General features: G+C 47.4%; 1 protein-coding gene and 1 long non-coding RNA gene across 3 annotated transcripts in view; both read left to right on the forward strand.

Annotated features, from left to right (window-relative positions):
• Positions 1-21,731, forward strand: part of LOC143955497 (uncharacterized) — a 78,308-nt gene that overhangs the window by 27,982 nt on the left and 28,595 nt on the right. The window contains exons 12-16 of the mRNA XM_077465534.1: positions 7,866-7,985; positions 8,066-8,266; positions 8,348-8,503; positions 8,659-8,770; positions 15,213-16,504. Of these exons, the coding sequence (XP_077321660.1) occupies positions 7,866-7,985; positions 8,066-8,266; positions 8,348-8,503; positions 8,659-8,770; positions 15,213-16,504 (1,881 nt within the window). The remainder of the gene's footprint in view (positions 1-7,865; positions 7,986-8,065; positions 8,267-8,347; positions 8,504-8,658; positions 8,771-15,212; positions 16,505-21,731) is intronic.
• Positions 76-7,385, forward strand: LOC143956129 (uncharacterized). Of its 2 annotated transcripts, none has more exons than XR_013269827.1 (3): positions 76-167; positions 7,155-7,268; positions 7,355-7,385. It is a non-coding gene; the product is annotated as an uncharacterized LOC143956129 (long non-coding RNA). The 2 variants fall into 2 exon arrangements; XR_013269828.1 differs by having other exon boundaries at positions 7,366-7,385.

A 21,731-nucleotide genomic window follows, 5' to 3' on the forward strand; every position in this document is an offset into this window, starting at 1 on the left:
TCCACAAGATGGCGATTTCAGTTCTACCCAAACAGGAAGTCTCTATGAAAGCTAGGAAGTGATGGAAGGTACAAACAGGAAGTGATGTAATTATATAAATAAAGTTCCTGGCGAGAGGAGATTTTGAGGGAAGTCGAGAGGAGACGGTGGGACTGGCAGCAGAGACGGTAATAAGACATTATTTTATATTTACACCCAATAATCCCCGTCATGTCCGTCCTCTTCCTCCATAGTCACTGTGACGTCTTTTATCTCCAGCAGATGATGATACACACATATATAGTGTGGAAACCTAGATTAACCCCTTCAGGGGCAGAACATTCCCCCCACCTACGGGATCGGAACATTGTCTTAGTTTTGGAGATGTGTGGCCTTTCCACCTTATCAGTCTATACTATCGTATTACATGACTTTTCTTGGGTCGAAGGATGGGGGTTTAGAGGACAATTGGACCTTTGGTACATGCTCCTGAGCGCAGCCCACCTTGACAGATACTAACCTATCATCCAGGGATCTTCAATGTATGACCCTGCCCAGAACTACGCATCCTTTCTTCCCGAAGAACCTTTATCATCTTACACATGTGCATCACAGCCCCTATTCATACTATTATGGAGAGTCGTACCAAGCAGGACCAGGGTGTACATGTGCAGGATGAAGAGGACCCCACAAGGACACTTTGTGAAACAAGGCTGTGCGATTCCGGGCAGGGTCAGACAGTGAAGATCACTGGATGGAGGTAGATTAGTAGGTAGGTTTAGGTAGAGATAGGAGACTTTTTTACTGTGCGACCCTACCCGGAGTAACATATCCTTGGTTCAGAAAGTGTCCTTTCCGGGTCTTCTTCTTCCTGCACCCATACATCACTGTGAGGAGAATTGTACTCTGCAGGACTTCTGCAGGCCACTATGAGTAAAGCCCCGTACACACGAGAGGACTTATGTCCGACAGACTTCCGAAGGAGTCCTGCCGGAGTTCTGCCGGAGTTCCGACAGAGTTCTGACGGACTTTTCGACTGAGCGGACTTGGCCACACACAATCACACCAAACTCCGACGGATTCGAACGTGATGACGTACGACTGGACTCGAATAAGGAAGTTCATAGCCAGTAGCCAATAGCTGCCCTAGCGTCGGTTTTAGTCCGTCGGAATAGCATACACACGAGAGAATTTTTCGAAGGGACCGGGTCCGGCGGAGTTCCGTCTGAAAAATTTGAAGCATGTTCCATTTTCTAAAGTCCATCAGACTTTTGCGAATCAAAAGTCCGTTGCAGCCCACACACGATCGAATAGTCTGACGGAATCATTCCGTCGGACTTTGGATGTTGAAAAGTCCGCTCGTGTGTACGCGGCATAAGTCTTCCAACAACAACAAATGTGGCCAGAACTCGCATGTGTAGATGAAGAAGATCTAGAAGGGAAACATTCTGAAGCCAAGGCTGTATGGTTCTGGGTAGGGTAGCTGGATGGAGGACGTAGGGTAGACAAGGTGGGGGAGGTTCCAGGGAGGGTAGCTAGATGGAAGACGTAGGTTAGACAAGATGGGGGAGGTTCTGTTTTTGGTAGCTTGATATAGGGTGTAGGTTAGACAAGGTGGGGGAGGTTCCAGGTAGGGTACCTTGATGGAGGATGTAGGTTAGACAAGGTGGGGGAGGTTACGTGTAGGGTAGCTTGATGGAGGACAAAGATTAGACAAGGTGGGGAAGATTCCAAGTAGGTTAGACAAGGTTGGGGGAGGTTCCAGGTAGGGTAGCTTGATGGAAGACGTAGGTTAGGCAAGGTGGGGGAGGTTACGTGTAGGGTAGCTTGATGGAGGACAAAGATTAGACAAGGTGGGGGAGATTCCAAGTAGGTTAGACAAAGTTGGGGGAGGTTCCAGGTAGGGTAGCTTGATGGAGGACGTAGGTTAGACAAGGTGGGGGAGGTTACGTGTAGGGTAGCTTGATGGAGGACAAAGATTAGACAAGGTGGGGGAGATTCCAAGTAGGTTAGACAAAGTTGGGGGAGGTTCCAGGTAGGGTAGCTTGATGGAGGACGTAGGTTAGACAAGGTGGGGGAGGTTACGTGTAGGGTAGCTTGATGGAGGACAAAGATTAGACAAGGCGGGGGAGATTCCATGTAGGTTAGATAAGGTTGGGGGAGGTTCCAGGTAGGGTACCTTCATGGAGGATGTAGGTTAGACAAGGTGGGGGAGGTTACGTGTAGAGTAGCTTGATGGAGGACAAAGATTAGACAAGGCGGGGAAGATGCCAAGTAGGTTAGACAAGGTTGGGGGAGGTTCCAGGTAGGGTAGCTTGATGGAGGACGTAGATTAGACAAGATGGGGGGGAGGATGTTCCAAAGGTACAATCGTCCTTTAACCTCATGACAAATCTGAATGAGTATGTCTTTATTTTATTAGCTTTTCAATTTGGAATAAAGAGGGTATAATGGGACTTCAAAGCAAACCTTCACTCCCATGTTCTTTATTCAAAACTGACCATAGCACCTGGACACAAGGGTGCATGGGTGTGATGTTTCAGATGGATGGATCCTCCTGTACCGCCTCTAAAGTTTCCATTGAGGACTGTGCCTAGATAACCACGTGCTATACAAATTAGGTTGAAAGGCTTATAGACTTGTAGTTAGGGAAGGGGTGTACCCATGCTCCTCCTAAAGGCCCGGTGTCACCAAGAAACCAGAGCTGAAGATGGGTCTTGATTTGAGCAGTATGGAGAAGATTCATTTTTAAAGCAGAAAAAAAAAAAATAGCCATTACATACACTTTAAGAAACATTACCCCTATACTTTTGGGAAATTGCAAATAAATAAAAAAAGCAAGGGGGATATCTTTTTTTGGGGTGGATGTACTCACGGCCCGATTTAACCCCTTTCTTCACTTTTCCTGACTACAGTATAATGACACAGTTGTTGAAGACCAAATTCTGAGGGATAGGGGCACTGTGACTTCAGTCATCACTATGATGGTGAAGGTGCAGAGGTTCACTTCCTGTAAGGTGTGTCATTGGACTTGGAAGACTTATTTTGGTGGTGTGTCCAAAGGTTTTGACCTCAGGAGCTTCACTGCTGGACTAGTTCTCTTTTTCCTGCCATTGGTTGTGGACCAGTATTTGGTTAGGGCTTTTACACAAGACATCACTGATGTAGCTTCCCCTGTCAAATCCACTCCATAGGGGTTGAGCCTGGACCTTCAGAGACCTGCTTTTGAGCCAGTTAGGAAAAGGTCCCTCTCGTCATTGTCCCACAAGGTGGCCTTCCTTGAGGCCATCACCTCGACCAGAGGAGTATCTGAACTGGCAGCCCTGTCTATAAGGAATTAATAGAGGACTGGAGTTAGGGACTTTAGATGAAGGTATGGCCTGGTAAGGTCAATTCTTCCATCCCTTGGGACTTTGAATGAAATTGTGGCCTGGTAAGGTCACATATTTCCATCCCTATGCAAATCAAGAGAGGAGAGCGAACAATGGGGTGGGACTTTAAATGAAGCACATGGTTACGGTAGATTAGTTTGGTGATCATAATAAGGATTTAATGGTTGCCAAGGTATACAGACAAAGTATAAGATGTACAAATACGTTCAAATAATGCATGGGTAAGACAATACATCTTTAATACAAGCTTGTGCATACACATAGTGGCAAGACAATCATGTTCCGAAGTACACCAAAAACACATTTAAGGTAAAACCGTAATAAAGGGTAGTGCCTGCAAAGCCTCGGGCCTCTTGGATCTTTATGTAAAATAATAAGGTTAGCTGGCAAAGTTTTCTGGGTATAAAGGTATCAAATGATATGGCAGCTCTATGCATTTCGTGGCTAGAAGGCCACTCGTCAGGAGCCAGCACTTGATGGATCTAGAGATAGAAATATTAATATTGGTATAAATTTAGAAAATAAATAAAATAAAATAATCATACATATGGGCGGGGGTAGGATAAGACACCCCCATACCAGATGCAGGTCAACTTACTCAAGTTTGTGCAGTGATAGTGGGGTGCCAAGCAGCATCGGCCATCTAACAGCGTCTCCCACCGGGAGCCGCGGCAGGCAATCAAGGGGAGGCATCCCACGGGCCCCACTCAGGGCGGGCATGAGACCAGGGCAACCTAAGTGTAAAATGAAAAATGAAGTGACCCAAAAAAAAAAAAAAAAAAAAAAATTCAACACCAAAAAGTGACTGATTGATGGAAAGGAAAGGAAAGAACCAGTGCTGAAAACTGAGGAAGTGATAAGGGCTGATGCCTAAGAAGAGGTAGAGAGAGGAGAGTTGGAAGGAGCAAGATTATCGTCAGTGAAGTGAAAGAGTGACAGATGCCACAGGAAACAGTAGTGTAGTTAGCTGAACACCTAAGTGGAGTTTTACGATTAAATGAAGAGGAGAGAGATCCTGATCTAGGTTGAAACCAGTGTGGAGTGAAGCCCTGTGTGTCATAGCCCGCCCGGAGGACGCCCAATATAGGCGCCAAACCAGGACCGCCCACCGACGTCACGCCGCGTAGCATGGAAGGGGGAGGGGCCAGGTGAGTCGGGTATCAGGTTCCCGGCCAGCCTGCACCACCAATTCCCCAGTCCGCTCGCGAGCGTAGCTCCCACATGCATAGATGTAACAGAGCCCATAGAGCTCCGCACATCAGGCACGGGATGCGTAACGCTGATGCGCTATGGCGGCGCCCCCTCCCTCCGAGTCCGACAAGGACTAAGGGCGAGAGGGGGGGCCGACAGGCACATCACAGCTCCCGGATGGGGTCAACCAATCAGAGACGGCAAGCTATCCTGGCTAACAACCCACAAAACAACCGCAAGTGGATCGAGACATATTTAAAGGAGTAGAAATTTATAATTGAGAAATGTAAAAGTATTAGGATATAATAAACAAAGGTACTACTAATAAAACCATATATCGCTTTGATCCAAGCAGGCTATCCTGAGGTCCAAAATTATTTGCAAGAAGATTAGCAGTAACTAAAAACAACATAGCGTAACCATGTGCTTCCATCCCTAATAGTGGTATTAATAGAGGACTGGAGTTAGGGACTTTAGATGAAGGTATGGCCTGGTAAGGTCAATTCTTCCATCCCTTGGGACTTTGAATGAAATTATTTTACATAAAGATCCAAGAGGCCCGAGGCTTTGCAGGCACTACCCTTTATTACGGTTTTACCTTAAATGTGTTTTTGGTGTACTTCGGAACATAGTTACATAGTTACATAGTTACATAGTTAGTCAGGTTGAAAAAAGACACAAGTCCATCCAGTTCAACCAAAAAAAAAAAAAAAAAAAATATATATGATAAATATACCAGCTCATATACCCAATTCTATACCCACAGTTGATCCAGAGGAAGGCAAAAAAAACCCCCAGCAGAGCATGATCCAATTTGCTAAAGCAGGGGAAAAAATTCCTTCCTGATCCCCCGAGAGGCAATCGGATTTTCCCCGGATCAACTTTACCTATAAATTTTAGTACCCAGTTATATTACGTACACTTAGGAAATAATCCAGGCCTTTCTTAAAGCAATCTACTGAGCTGGCCATAACCACCTCTGCAGGGAGTCTATTCCACATTTTTACAGCTCTTACTGTGAAGAAACCTTTCCGTATTTGGAGATGAAATCTCTTCTCCTCTAGACGTAAAGAGTGCCCCCTTGTCCTCAACATGATTGTCTTGCCACTATGTGTATGCTTACAATACAATATACAAAATTAAAAATACAATAAAATAAAATAAAATTAAAAATACAAGCTTGTATTAAAGATGTATTGTCTTACCCATGCATTATTTGAACGTATTTGTACATCTTATACTTTGTCTGTATACCTTGGCAACCATTAAATCCTTATTATGATCACCAAACTAATCTACCGTAACCATGTGCTTCATTTAAAGTCCCACCCCATTGTTCGCTCTCCTCTCTTGATCTGTCTATAAGGAACCCTTTTTCAATCCTTCAGAAGTATAAGGTTAGCCTGAGATCAAGGTCTTCTTTCTTGCAAAGAGGTCCTCCTCAGTGACCAGAGGTCTTTCTCAGTGTGGATTTTGTCTTGCCATCCTTTTGTGACCAATACCAGTAAACCAGTAGGAGATTGCTTTCCGTGACCTAGAACATCATCCAAGTTGTCCATGTCTATCTTTTGGCCATGACTTCAGTTAGGAAGATTGGTGCTCTTTGTCATAGTGGAGGGTCCCAGGAAGGTTCCTCAGACTTGTGGTACTTTTTTCATATATTTTACAAAAATGAACAGGCTTAAAAAAAAAGGAGAGATTTTATAAATAAATGAAAAAAATTTACTGAAAGAATAAACGTGCTCCAAGAAATAACTTCACATCAGAAGCCCTTATTAGATCAGAAGTCTCCCACCCCTTCAGAATGCCCCTCTTTACATTATAAGACCTCCAACACATTAGAGTACCCCCTTTCATATCAGGGTCACTCCTATCACATCAGAGTCCCTCCTATAACATCAAATTGATTCCTTCACTTCAAGTCCCCCCTCACATCAGACTCCCTTATTCACATCAGAGTCTGACCTTACACATCAGAGACCCCCATACACATCTGATCCCATCAGAGGCCTCCTCGTACATTAGAGCCCATCAGCACCCCACTTGCACATCAGAGGCCCCCTTACACATCAGAGCTCGTCAGAACCCATCAGGTTCCCCCTTGCATGTCAGAGCCCATCAGGTCATCGACCAAGGCGAAGGCAGAGATGATCTGGGCTGGATGGCTTAAGTAGGCAGGACTGACGAGCAGGATATCAACAACAGGAGAGTCACTGTGGAGAGATAAGAGCTGGCAATTAGCCGACAGCCGAGTGGGCCATCTCAGAGAAGGAAGGGCTGAGCCCAGCCCTGACATCGATCCAGTGAAACGCGTAGACGCACAGGGGCCCACGCATGTTCTGATGTTACACTGTTGAACGTAATTTTTTCATTTGGGTATATATAACGTCCTCCTCTTCGTTTGTGCTCCTCTCCTCCGTGTTTTTGGACAAAATCCTTTTTATACATTTTTTTATATCGTGTATGTTTTTATATGCTGATGTTTAATAAAATTAAAAAACTTTTTAAAATTATATTGTTATTCCAATCTGCCTCCAAAGTCCGACCTAGTGGGTTATGTCGTATGATCTTACTGTTGGTGTTTCCATACAGAGGTTCCCTCGGACCATAAAGAGGTAAACATCACGCCACCTCCACCTCACTCCCTGACACCTGAGAGGGTAAGAAGATTTCTGAAGTCACTGGCGAGATCATTGACCAGGAGAGGTGAGCGGTGCCGGGAATTCTGGGAGATTATCCAGTAACAGACAAGGGATGTGTCTGGATGGTGACTGTATCATTGTGTGTGTCAGGTTCCTATAAGGTGTCAGGATGTCACTGTCTATTTCTCCATGGAGGAGTGGGAGTATTTAGAAGGACACAAGGATCTCTACAAGGACGTCATGATGGACAATCGGCCGCCCCATCCAACTGTCCATCCAGAGCCTCTGGTTTATAGACCAGATACATCCCAAATATAGAGCCATTTATCCAACTGTCCATCCAGAGCCTCTGGTTTATAGACCGGATACATCCTAAATATAGAACCATTTATCCAACTGTCCATCCAGAGCCTCTGGTTTATAGACCAGATACATTGTGATTATATCTCCTGATATTTCTTAGGTGTCAGGATGTCACTGTCTATTTCTCCATGGAGGAGTGGGAGTATTTAGAAGGACACAAGGATCTCTACAAGGACGTCATGATGGACAATCAGCCGCCCCTCACATCACCGGGTAAGAGGAGACTTTATTGTAAAGGAGAGAGCAGTACGGAGGCTCCACCTAGATCCCCCATCATCTGATAAACACATAGAAACAATGTATTCAGTCAGTGTGTGTGTTTCCTACAGATGGATCCAGTAATGGGAACCCACCAGAGAGATGTCCCCGTCCTCTGTATTCCACACAGGAAGGTCACACCATCCCCCACCATCATCAGGTAGATGGTTTTCAGTCTCTGGTAGTTATGATTTATATACAATCTCGTTTGTTACAATAAATGTTGTACTTCATATCCAGAGTGGAAACCTCGGGGATTTGAATATTGTTGTTAAAGAAGAGTTTAAAGAGGAGGAGGATGAGTATGGTGTGATGAAGGAGTCTTCAGGGGGGCAGAAGGATCTCTACAGGAATGATACGATGGAGCCACCAGAGAGATGCCCCCGTCCTCTGTATTCCCGGGATTCCAAACAAGATCACACCGTCCCCCACCATCATCAGGTAGATACGTAACAATCACTAATAGTTTAAGATTGATACACAAGCATGTTTCTAACCATAAATGAATCATTATATATTTAGAATGGAAGCCTCGAGGATTTAAATATTGTTATTAAAGAAGAGTTTAAAGAGGAGGATGAGGAGTATGGAGTGATGGAGCCAACTGAGGGATCTCCCCCTCCTCTGTATTACCGGGATTCCACACAGGAAGGTCACACCATCCCCCAACATCATCAGGTAGGTGGAGTTGAGGGTCGGGAACATAAAGTGATTGAACACTCTGACATGTGGAGATGATGTGTGGACTCTACAAGATGATATTTTCTATGTGATCTCACATCATAAATACTTCTATGTTACAGATGTTATTTTCTGCCATTCTGTTGGTTTAGGGTGAAGATCTGATTAAAATAAAAGTCGAGAGTGAAGCAGAAGAGACGGATGTGGAGGATGATGAGATGGGAACATTCAAAAAGGAGGACGCTCCTACAGAGATCAGCACAGGTGAGCCATAATATATATTCTTCTGCACACTGATTGGTCCAGAGTAGGGCGGGAGCTGAGTGATATCAGCCAATAATAGGTTGATAATGGTCCCCTCCCTGTACTGATACCCTATTTGCGGTTCAGCTGGCAGTATTAGGTTGTGGGTCACTCCTAGTTACAGTAGCACAGATGATAACACAGATTGAGCCTTTCTTATGTTGGTCCCTCTTCTTCCAGCAAACTTATAACTAAATGCTACCAAAAAACAATATGGACCTCTCCGAAGTCCCACCAGATGTCTAGGCCTAGGACCAGGGGTCTCCAAACTTTCTAAGCAAAGAACACCATGCACCATGGTTTAGTCCCAAGGGAGGAGTTGTGCCCCATCATTGGTGTCAATTGGAGGAATAGTGCCCCATCAATGGTGTTCATGGGAGGAATTGTGGTCCATCATTGGGGATGGTTGGAGGAATAGTGCCCCGAGGGCCAGATACAGGCAAAAAAGGCCCACAGTTTGTTGACCACTGCCTTGGACAATGTGTTCTTTGTTAAAGGAGACCCAGTGCCTAGGCTCATGGTTGTGTTAACATACATAAACATCTACAAAGTCCCATCAGAAGCCTAGGCCTTGGACCAGGGGTCTCCAAACCGCACATAACTCTCAGTTCCTATTGGCTCCCAGCAATTTCCAGCAAGGCTACATGCAAAGTCCTACCAGACGTTTAGGCCTTGGACCAGGGGTCTCCAAACTTTCTAGGCAAAGAGCCAGTTTACTGTCCTTCAGACTTTAGGGGAGGGGGGCTCTAGATTGTGGCCAGTGGGAGTAAACCATGTTCCATGGTTTACTGTCACGAGAGGAGTTGTGCCCCATTATTGGTGTCCATTGGAGGAATAGTGCCCCATTGTTGGTATCAGTGGGAGGAATAGTGTCTCATCGATGGTGTTCATGGGAGGAATGATGGTCCATCATTGGTGACTTTTGGAGAATTGCTGCCCCAAGGGACGGATACAGGCAAGCAAAGGGCCACAGCGTTTTGAGATCACTGCCCTGGACAATGTGTTCTTTGTTAAGGGAGACCCGGTGCCTAGGCTCATGGTTGTGTGAACAGTACACAACTCTCAGTTCTTATTGGTTCCTATCAACTTCTGACAAGGCTACATAAACATCTCCAAAGTCCCACCAGAAGCCTAGGCCTTGGACCAGGGGTCTCCAAACCTTCTAAGCAAAGGGCCAGTTTACTGTTCTTCAGGGGAATGGGGGTCTAGATTGTGGGCAGTGAGAGTAAACCATGTGCTATAGTTTACTCCAATGGGAGGAGTTGTGCCCCATCATTGGTGTCCATTGGAGGAATAGTGCCCCCCTGTTGGTATCACTGGGAGGAATAGTGCCTTATCGATGGTCTTCATGGGTGGAATGATGGTCCATCATTGGTGACATTTGGAGAATTTCTGCCTCAAGGGCCGGATACAGGCAAGCAAAGGGCCACAGTTTGGAGACCAATACCTCGGACAATGTGTTCTTTGTTAAAGAGGATCCAGTACCTAGGCTCAAGGTTGTGTGTACAGTACACAACTCTCAGTTCCTATTGGTTCCTTTCAATTTCTGACAAAGCTACATTAACTTTTCCAAACTCAGAAGCCTAGGCTTTGGGCAGTGTCTTTCATGTTTAAGGGGAGGGTCTGCCGAGCTGAACTCTGATCCTCCTCTGTAGCAGGAGTCCTATAACAGCACATAACTCTCATTTCCTATTGGTTCCCATCAACTTCTGACAAGACTACATTAATATCTCCAACTCCATTGTGGCCAATGAGAGTACACCATGCGCCATGGTGTACTCCCATGGGAGGAGTTGTGCCCCATCATTGGTGTCCATTGGAAGAATAGTGTCTCGTTGTTGGGATTAGTGGGAGAAATAGTGCCCCAGCAATGGTATTCATGGGAGGAATTGGTAACTTTTGGATAATTGCTGCCCCAAGGGCCAGATACAGGCATGCAAAGGGCCACAGTTTGGAGACCACTGCCTTGGACATTTGTGTTCTTTGTTAGAGGGGACACGGTGCCTAGGCTCATAGTTGTGTGAGCAGCACATAACTCTCAGTTCCTATGAATTTTTGATAAGGCTACAAGAACTTCTCCAAAGTCCCACCAGATGTCCAGGCCTTGGACCAGGGGTCTCCAAACTTTCTAAGCAAAGAGACAGTTTACTGTCCCTCATGCTTTAGGTGAAGGAGGGGCTAGATTGTGCCCAGTGGGTTTACTCCCATGAGAGGAGTTGTGCCTCATCATTGGTGTCCATCAGAAGAATAGTTCAACTTTGTTGGTATCAGTGGGAGGAATAGTGCAACATCGATGGTGTTCATGGGAGGAATGATGGTCCATCATTGGTGACTTTTGGAGAATTAATGGCCCAAGGACCGCATACAGGCAAGCAAAGAACCACAGTTTGGAGACCACTGCCTGTGTTAAAGGGGACCCAGTCCCAAAGTCCCACCAGAAACGGAGGTCTTGGGCACCGACTTCCATGTTTAAGGGGATAATCTGCCTAGTGCCTAGGCTTATGGTTGTGTTAACAACACACAACTCTCAGTTCCTATTGGTTCCTATCAATTTCTGACAAGGCTACATGAAGTTCTCCAAACTCCCACCAGAAGCCTAGGCCTTGGGAAATGTCTTCCATGTTTAAGGGGAGGATCTGCCGAAGCTGAACTATGATCCTCCTATTTGGCAGGAGTCCTACAACCCCATGCCTAGGCTCATGGTTGGCTGAACAGCACACAACTCTCAGTTCCTATTGGTTCCTATCAATTTCTGACAAGGCTACATGAACTTCTCCAAACTCCCACCAGAAGCCTAGGCCTTGGGAAATGTCTTCCATGTTTAAGGGGAGGATCTGCCAAAGCTGAACTCTGGTCCTCCTCTGTAGCAGGAATAATATGACCCGGTGCCTAGACTCATATTTGTGGGAACAGCTCTCAGTTCCTATTAGTTCCCGTTAATTTCTGACAAGGTTACATGAACTTCACCAAAGTCCCACCAGAAACGGAGGTCTTGGGCACCGTCTTCCATGTCTAAGGTGAGAATCTGCCTAGTGCCTAGGCTTATGGTTGTGTTAACAACACACAACTCTCAGTTCCTATTGGTTCCTATCAATTTCTGACAAGGCTTCATGAACTTCTCCAAACTCCCACCAGAAGCCTAGGCCTTGTCTTTCATGTTTAAGGGGAGGGTCTGCCAAGCTGAACTATGATCCTCCTCTGTGGCAGGAGTCCTACAACCCCATGCCTAGGCTCATGGTTGTCTGAACAGCACACAACTCTCAGTTCCTATTGGTTCCTATCAATTTCTGACAAGGCTACATAAACATCTCCAAACTCCCACCAGAAGCCTAGGCCTTGGGAAATGTCTTCCATGTTTAAGGGGAGGATCTGCCGAAGCTGAACTATGATCCTCCTATTTGGCAGGAGTCCTACAACCCTGTGCCTAGGCTCATGGTTGTCTGAACAGCACACAACTCTAAGTTCTTATTGGTTCCTATCAATTTCTGACAAGGCTACATGAACCTCTCCAAACTCCCACCAGAAGCCTAGGCCTTGGGCAATGTCTTCCATGTTTAAGGGGAGGATCTGCCAAGCTGAACTATGATCCTCCTCTGTGGCAGGAGTCCTACAACCCCATGCCTAGGCTCATGGTTGCCTGAACAGCACACAACTCTCAGTTCCTACTGGTTCCCATTAATTTCTGACAAGGTTACATGAACTTCACCAAAGTCCCACCAGAAACTGAGGTCTTGGGCACCGTCTTCCATGTCTAAGGTGAGAATCTGCCTAGTGCCTAGGCTTATGGTTTTGTTAACAACACACAACTCTCAGTTCCTACTGGTTCCCATTAACCCATTAATTTCTGACAAGGCTACAAGAACTTCTCCAAAGTCCCATCAGATGTCCAGGCCTTGGACCAGGGGGTCTCCAAACTTTCTAAGCAAAGAGACAGTTTACTGTCCCTCATGCTTTAGGTGAAGGAGGGGCTAAATTGTGCCCAGTGGGTTTACTCCCATGAGAGGAGTTGTGCCTCATCATTGGTGTCCATCAGAAGAATAGTTCAACGTTGTTGGTATCAGTGGGAGGAATAGTGCACCATCAATGGTGTTCATGGGAGGAATGATGGTCCATCATTGGTGACTTTGGGAGAATTACTGCCCCAAGGTACCGCATACAGGCAAGCAAAGGGCCACAGTTTGGAGACCACTGCCTGTGTTAAAGGGGACCCAGTCCCAAAGTCCCACCAGAAATGGAGGTCTTGAGCACCGACTTCCATGTTTAAGGGGATAATCTGCCTAGTGCCTAGGCTTATGGTTGTATTAACAACACACAACTCTCAGTTCCTATTGGTTCCTATCAATTTCTGACAAGGCTACATGATCTTTTCCAAACTCCCACCAGAAGCCTAGGCCTTGTCTTTCATGTTTAAGGGGAGGGTCTGCCAAGCTGAACTATGATTCTCCTCTGTGGCAGGAGTCATACAACCCCATGCCTAGGCTCATGGTTGTCTGAACAGCACACAACTCTCAGTTCCTATTGGTTCCTATCAATTTCTGACAAGGCTACATAAACATCTCCAAACTCCCACCAGAAGTCTAGGTCTTGGGAAATGTCTTCCATGTTTAAGGGGAGGATCTGCCGAAGCTGAACTCTGGTCCTCCTCTGTAGCAGGAATAATGTGACCCGGTGCCTAGACTCATATTTGTGGGAACAGCTCTCAGTTCCTACTGGTTCCCATTAATTTCTGACAAGGTTACATGAACTTCACCAAAGTCCCACCAGAAATGGAGGTCTTGGGCACTGTCTTCCATGTCTAAGGGGAGAAACTGCCTAGTGCCTAGGCTTATGGTTGTGTTAACAACACACAACTCTCAGTTCCTATTGGTTCCTATCAATTTCTGACAAGACTACATGAAGTTCTCCAAACTCCCACCAGAAGCCTAGGCCTTGGGAAATGTCTTCCATGTTTAAGGGGAGGGTCTGCCAAAGCTGAACTATGATCCTCCTCTGTGGCAGGAGTAATATAACCCCATGCCTAGGCTCATGGTTGTCTGAACAGCACACAACTCTAAGTTCTTATTGGTTCCTATCAATTTCTGACAAGGCTACATGAACCTCTCCAAACTCCCACCAGAAGCCTAGGCCTTGGGAAATGTCTTCCATGTTTAAGGGGAGGATCTGCCGAAGCTGAACTCTGGTCCTCCTCTGTAGCAGGAATAATGTGACCCGGTGCCTAGACTCATATTTGTGGGAACAGCTCTCAGTTCCTACTGGTTCCCATTAATTTCTGACAAGGTTACATGAACTTCACCAAAGTCCCACAAGAAACTGAGGTCTTGGGCACCATCTTCCATGTCTAAGGTGAGAATCTGCCTAGTGCCTAGGCTTATGGTTGTGTTAACAACACACAACTCTCAGTTCCTATTGGTTCCTATCAATTTCTGACAAGACTACATGAAGTTCTCCAAACTCCCACCAGAAGCCTAGGCCTTGGGAAATGTCTTCCATGTTTAAGGGGAGGGTCTACCAAGCTGAACTATGATCCTCCTCTGTGGCAGGAGTCCTACAACCCCATGCCTAGGCTTATGGTTGCGTTAACACTAACAGCACACAACTCTCAGTTCCTATTGGTTCCCATTAACCCATTCATTTCTGACAAGGCTACAAGAACTTCTCCAAAGTCCCACCAGATGTCCAGGCCTTGGACCAGGGGGTCTCCAAACTTTCTAAGCAAAGAGACAGTTTACTGTCCCTCATGCTTTAGGTGAAGGAGGGGCTAAATTGTGCCCAGTGGGTTTACTCCCATGAGAGGAGTTGTGCCTCATCATTGGTGTCCATCAGAAGAATAGTTCAACGTTGTTGGTATCAGTGGGAGGAATAGTGCAACATCAATGGTGTTCATGGGAGGAATGATGGTCCATCATTGGTGACTTTTGGAGAATTACTGCCCCAAGGTACCGCATATAGGCAAGCAAAGGGCCACAGTTTGGAGACCACTGCCTGTGTTAAAGGGGACCCAGTCCCAAAGTCCCACCAGAAATGGAGGTCTTGGGCACCGACTTCCATGTTTAAGGGGAGAATCTGCCTAGTGCCTAGGACAGTGATGGAGAACCTCGGCACCCCAGATGTTTTGGAACTACATTTCCCATGATGCTCTTGCACTCTGCAGTGTAGTGGAGCATCATTGGAAATGTAGTTCCAAAACATCTGGGGTGCCAAGGTTCTCCATCACTGGTCTAGGCTTATGGTTGTGTGACAAGGCTACTTGAACATCTCCAAAGTCCCACCAAAAAGCCTGGAGGACAACCAGAGAGAAGATCTCCTCACCTGAATGTGGCTGATCCAGGTTAAATCCTGGTTTTACGTAAACTGATCCGCTCACATCCCCCATTAATAATGTTTTTTTTTAATGTATTTCCAGGACCCGCCACGAAGAAACCCTCGAAGGATCTTCTCACGTTATCTCTAGATTGTAAAACTGAAGATGAGGACACCAAAGACAGTGCCAGAATCCAGGAGGAGAAGCCGCATTCCTGCCCTGATTGCGGGAAACGTTTCGCATCCAAAACGCTAGTTACCAAACATCAGAAATCTCACTCGGGCGAGAGGCCTCATGCCTGCCCCGACTGCGGGAAATGTTTCGCCACGCGCTCGCTAGTTGCCAGGCATCAGAGGTCGCACACGGGGGAGAAGCCGTATTCCTGTTCCGAGTGCGGGAAACGTTATTCACAAACCTCCAAACTGATTAGACATCAGAGATCCCACACGGGGGAGAAGCCCTTCTCCTGCCCCGAGTGCGGCAAATGCTACCCAGTAAAATACGAACTGGTCGCGCATCTGAAATCTCACACGGGGGAGAGGCCGTTTTCCTGCGCAGAGTGCGGGAAATGCTTTAAAGAGAAGTCCCATCTTAACACGCATTTAAGATCCCACACGGGGGAGAAGCCGCATCCCTGCCCCGAGTGCGGGAAATGTTTCAAAGAGAAGTCCCATCTCTACACTCACCAGAAAACTCACAAGGGGGAGAAGCCGTATTCCTGCGCGGATTGTGGGAAACGTTTTTCTGAGAAGTACCACCTGAATAGTCATCGCAAAATCCACACGGGGGAGAAGATGCACACGTGCGGCGAGTGCGGGAAAAGTTTTCCTATGGCGTCCCACCTTTTGATACACCAGAGAAAGCACACCGGGGAAAAGCCGTTTTCCTGCCCTCAGTGCGGGAAGTGTTTTGTTAGAAAATCTCACGTGGATAGACACCAAAAATCTCACACGGGGGAGAAACCGTTTTCCTGCGCTGAGTGCGGGAAAAGTTTTTCGCAGAAGTGCCATCTGACCAAACACCAAAAAGAGCACACCGGCGAGAAGCCGTTCCCCTGCCCCGAGTGCGGGCAGTGTTTTACGCACAAATCGCTACTAGAAAGGCATCACCGGTCCCACACGGGGGAGAAGCCGTTTTCCTGCCCGGAGTGCGGGAAAGGTTTTTCAGATAAGGCCAAACTCTCCCGGCATCAGAGGCTGCACACGGGCGAGAAACCGTATTCCTGCCCCGAGTGCGGGAAATGCTATCCGCAGAAATCAGAACTTGATATACATCAGAGGTCCCACACTGGGGAGAAGCCGTATTCCTGCCCTGAGTGCGGGAAGCGTTTTACGCAGAAATCTCATGTCTCCAGACATCAGAGGTCCCACACAACCGTGGAGGTGATTGTGTCCTGAGTATGGAAACTGGTTTCTGTACCAGACCGTGACGAACACGTGGCTGCCGGGAGAGAGGGGGGTGGGGGAGGGGTATGTCATTGCCGGATTGGTTCTTCCTCCCGTGTAGTCTGCTCTCCCCTGCCTCAAAGAAAGGAGTCATGGTGAGGAACATGTTAGACATTACTTGTGTGTGTGTGTGTGTGTGTGGGGGGGGGGGGGGGGGGTGAAGAGTGGGGGATCACACTAGATGGTGCCAGTGACTATTCAGTACATCTATGAGCCTGCACAGGCAGCTGCATTGGCTTGTAGGCTGCCACCTGCTGCCTGAAATTGGTAAAGATGACAGGTAACATTTCAATTTTACGATATATATTAACCCCAATTATTTTTTAGTATCAAACAAGTTAATTTTATTCCTTGTACATTAAATAATAAAAGTGTGCCTTCAGATTTGCTTTATTATTTTTTGTTTGTTTTCTTTCTTACGTGTCTCAAGAGTCTTTTTTTTTGTTTGTTTTATGACTATTAAAGAAGCCGGGGTTCCTTATAAGAACTCCTGGGTATCTGTAGTACTCAATGTATAGTTCACCAGTTTATCAAACCGTATATCTCTGCCATCACCACCATAATCTCCATCCACCACCTATACCATATTAGCGAAGGCCCCATCAGAGAGCGATGGTGGGGGGAGGGGCATATGCTCTGGACCTGTAGTTAGTCACCTGTCGGTGCCTCTCTGTCTGAAACATGATTACCTTCGTTAAGTCTATTGCCCTGTACACACGGTCGGAAATCCCGACGGAAAAGGTCCGGTCAGATTATGTTGTCGGAAAATCCGATCGTGTGTGGGCTCTATCGGACTTTTTCCGTCTGAAAAATTCCAGACGGATCTCAAATTTTTCCGACAACAAAATCCGATCGTTTGTAGAGAATTCAGACGAAAAACAAAGTGCCACGCATGCTCAAATTAAATTACGAGACCAAAGCTATTGGCTACTGGCCTCTACGTAGTCCCGTCGTACAACAACGAACGTCACCTCGTTCCCAACGATCGGATTTTCCGACAACTTGTGTATGCAACACCAGTTTCGGACAAAATCCGTCGGGGGGGAAAAAAAAATCAGACGGATTTTGTGGTCGGAATGTCCGACCGTGTGTACAGGACATTGCTCTTGATTTAAAACAGTCAGCCCTCTTTGATCTTAGCATAAATTAGCATTTCAAGGACTTAGGATCAGGTGGAGACACAATGTCTGCTCCTCACTCTAAAGACAATAGTGTAACTCATTTACTATGCAGACAACAGACCAAAACACATTGGTCTTTTGAGATAAAGAAAAAAATAAAAATGTAAGTAGCATTCCTCCTCAACCACGGTTCCATCGAAGCCTAGGGTTCCTCAAGAGCAGGGGTCTCCAAACTACGGCCCTCCAGTTGTCCAGGAACTACAATTCCCATCATGCCGAGTCATGTCTGTGAATGTCAGAGTTTTACAATGCCCCATGGGACGTGTAGTTCTGCAACAGCTGGAGGGCCGTAGTTTGGAAATCCCTGCTCTAGAGGTTTGTAGGGGGTTCCTTGAGCAATCCCTGTCTCTCAGATAAGCTTCCACTCACACCAATGATCTTTTTATCTATCTGTAAGGGGGTCATTCTTCACAATGATCACAAGTGTAATGTCCCGTACACGCGGTCGGATTTTCCAACGGAAAATGTTCGTTGGGACCTTGTTGTCGAAAATTCCAACCGTGTGTTAGGCTCCATCAGTACATTTAACATCGGAATTTCGGTCACACAAAATTTGAGATCTGGATCTCCAATTCTCCGACCACAAAATCCGTTGTCGTAAATTCCGATCGTGTGTACGCAGTTCCGATGGACAAAGTTGCACGCATGCTCGGAATCAAGCAGAAGAGCCGTGCTGGCTATTGAACTTCATTTTTCTCGGCTCATCGTAGGTGTTGTACGTCACCGCGTTCTTGAAGTTCGGAATTTCCGACAAGATTTGTGTGACCGTGTGTATGCAAGACAAGTTTGAGCCAACATCCTTCGGAAAAAATCCATGGATTTTGTTGTCGGTATGTCCGATCGTGTGTACGTGGCATAAGTGTGACAGACTCACCCGGGACAGAAGGCGGAGGGGACTGAATGCTAGACTCTAGCCTACCGACTATGGGCCCTGGTATTTGAGGGAGCTACAAGCATTTAGGAAGATATTCTGTTATGTAATGCAAAAGGACATTATTAAGGAGGCCATGATGGTCTCTGCCAGCTTGGGACTCAGTAGATAGATGTATGTGAAAGGAATGATGATTAATGAGATCCGGAAAACACCCGGGCCTGTCACCCAATAGTTTATTGTGCTCATTAACACACCACTGTCTCTTAGCAAACTATTGGGGGATGTGTTTCTATTTATGTGTATTGTAAGTTGTGATTGAGGAGACGGCAAGTCTACCCTGAAAGGTCATATCTCTGAGTCACCTATCGGTAATTGATTAGATACCATACGGCAAGTCTACCCTGAAAGGTCATATCTCTGAGTAACCTATCGGTAATTGATTAGATACCGTATTTATCTGCGTATAACACACACTTTTTTCCCCTTACCGTACGGCAAGTCTACCCTGAAATATCTCGGTAATTATCGGTAATTGATTAGATACCGTATTTATCTGCGTATAACACACACTTTTTTCCCCTTACCGTACGGCAAGTCTACCCTGAAATATCTCTGAGTCACCTATTGGTAATTGATTAGATACCGTACGGCAAGTCTACCCTGAAAGGTCTTATCTCTGAGTCACCTATCGGTAATTGATTAGATACCGTACGGCAAGTCTACCCTGAAAGGTCATATCTCTGAGTCACCTATCGGTAATTGATTAGATACCGTATTTATCTGCGTATAACACACACTTTTTTCCCCTTAAAATCAGGGGAAAATCGGGTGAATGTTATACTCCGATCCCCCGCTGATTGTGAGCCTTGGGCCTTCGGCCCTTCTCTGCGGCTTTCGGCCGTTCTCGTTGGCCGAAAAGCCTCTGAGAACAGCCGAAGGCGGGGGCGAAAGCCACCGAGAACTACCGAGCGCCGCTGAGATGCACAGGACATCCGACTCTATCTCGGCGGCGCCATTTTTAAAAGTCAAAGCTGAGAATTAAACTGACAAGGCTGCAAATGATGGTCAAGGCTGCATGTCAAGGCTGCAAATGACACTGACAAGGCTGCAAATGATGGACAAGGCTGCAAATGACACTGACAAGGCTGCAAATGATGGACAAGGCTGCAAATGACACTGAGGCCGCGTACACACGGGCGGACTGTTCGCCCAACTTTGTTCGTCAAACAGTTTCGGCAAACAGTCCGCTCAAAATTAGCATGGACGGACATGGCCACACACGGCACTTTTTGAGCGGACTGTTTCAGCGAACTGTTTGCCAAACAGTTCGCTCAACTTTTGAAATGAACGGACTCGCCCACGTAAGGCGGAGGCAAGTCCGCCCATTTCGAGCGCGTGTACAGGTAGGCGGGGCCCGCGAAGGAGACGTCGCGGGCTCCGCCGCCTGGAATGGACTTAAAGGGGAACCCCAACGCCGGAAAAAATCGGCGTGGGGGTCCCCCCAAGTCCACAACAGACCCTTGTCCGAGCACGCTACCCGTACCAGGCCGCGTGCCCTCAACATGGGGGGTGCCTTGGGGAAGGGGGGGCCGCGCGGCCCCCCCACCCCAAAGCACCTTGTCCCCATGTTGATGAGGACAAGGGCCTCTTCCCGACAACCCTGGCCGTTGGTTGTCGGGGTCTGCGGGCGGGGGGCTTATCGGAATCCGGGAGCCCCCTTTAAGAAGGGGGCCCCCGGATACCGGCCCCCCACCCTATGTGAATGAGTATGGGGTACAATGTACCCCTACCCATTCACCTGTAAAATAAAAGTACCCAAAAAAAAAAAACACAACACACGAGAAAAAATATTTTATTGCACAGCTCCGGGGGTCTTCCGTCTTCGGGGGTCTTCTCGCCGGACTCCTCCGCTATCTTCTTGTAGCTCTTTTACTAGCGGAGGAGTCCGGCTTTCTTCCTCCCCGCCGCCGGCCTCTTCTCCCGACTTCGGGGGTCTTGTCCCCCTCTTCGGTTCTTCTGCCGGGCCACCGCGCCTTCTTGTAGCTCTTTTACAGGCGGTGGCCCGGTCTTCTGTCGCCGCTGCCTTCCGTTCTTCTGTCGCCGCCTTCGGTTCTTCTGCCGGGCCACCGCGCCTTCTTGTAGCTCTTTTACAGGCGGTGGCCGGTCTTCTGTCGCCGCTGTCGCCGCCGCCGCCGCCGCCTTCCGTTCTTGTTCTTCTTCTTGTTGTTCTTCTTCTTCTCCAGGAGATGTTGACACGTCGCTCTCTCCGGCCGGAATGCCAGAGCCGCGCTGTGCGGTCACTTATATAGTGACAATGGGGCGGTGTCACATGGTATATGTCACATGGGTTGGTCACATGGTGACCCCGCCCCCTTACGATGTCATAGTCCCCATGTGACATCAACCCATGTGACCAACCCATGTGACATATACCATGTGACACCGCCCCATTGTCACTATATAAGTGGCAGCGCAGGGCGGCTCTGGCATTCCGGCCGGAGAGAGCGTCGTGTCAACATCTCCTGGAGAAGAAGAAGAAGAACAAGAAGAAGAACAAGAACGGAAGGCGGCGATGGCGACAGCGACAGCGGCGACAGAAGACTGGGCCACCGCCTGTAAAAGAGCTACAAGAAGGCGCGGTGGCCCGGCAGAAGAACCGAAGGCGGCGACAGAAGAACGGAAGGCAGCGGCGACAGAAGACCGGGCCACCGCCTGCAAAAGAGCTACAAGAAGGCGCGGTGGCCCGGCAGAAGAACCGAAGAGGGGGACAAGACCCCCGAAGTCGGGAGAAGAGGCCGGCGGCGGGGAGGAAGAAAGCCGGACTCCTCCGCTAGTAAAAGAGCTACAAGAAGATAGCGGAGGAGTCCGGCGAGAAGACCCCCGAAGAGGGAAGACCCCCGGAGCTGTGCAATAAAATATTTTTTCTCGTGTGTTGTGTTTTTTTTTTTTTGGGTACTTTTATTTTACAGGTGAATGGGTAGGGGTACATTGTACCCCATACTCATTCACATAGGGTGGGGGGCCGGTATCCGGGGGCCCCCTTCTTAAAGGGGGCTCCCGGATTCCGATAAGCCCCCCGCCCGCAGACCCCGACAACCAACGGCCAGGGTTGTCGGGAAGA

The sequence above is a fragment of the Lithobates pipiens genome, unplaced genomic scaffold (assembly GCF_037356315.1).
Source record: "Lithobates pipiens isolate NorthernLeopardFrog02 unplaced genomic scaffold, aLitPip1_a1.2 Scaffold_35, whole genome shotgun sequence".
NCBI lineage: Eukaryota > Metazoa > Chordata > Amphibia > Anura > Ranidae > Lithobates > Lithobates pipiens.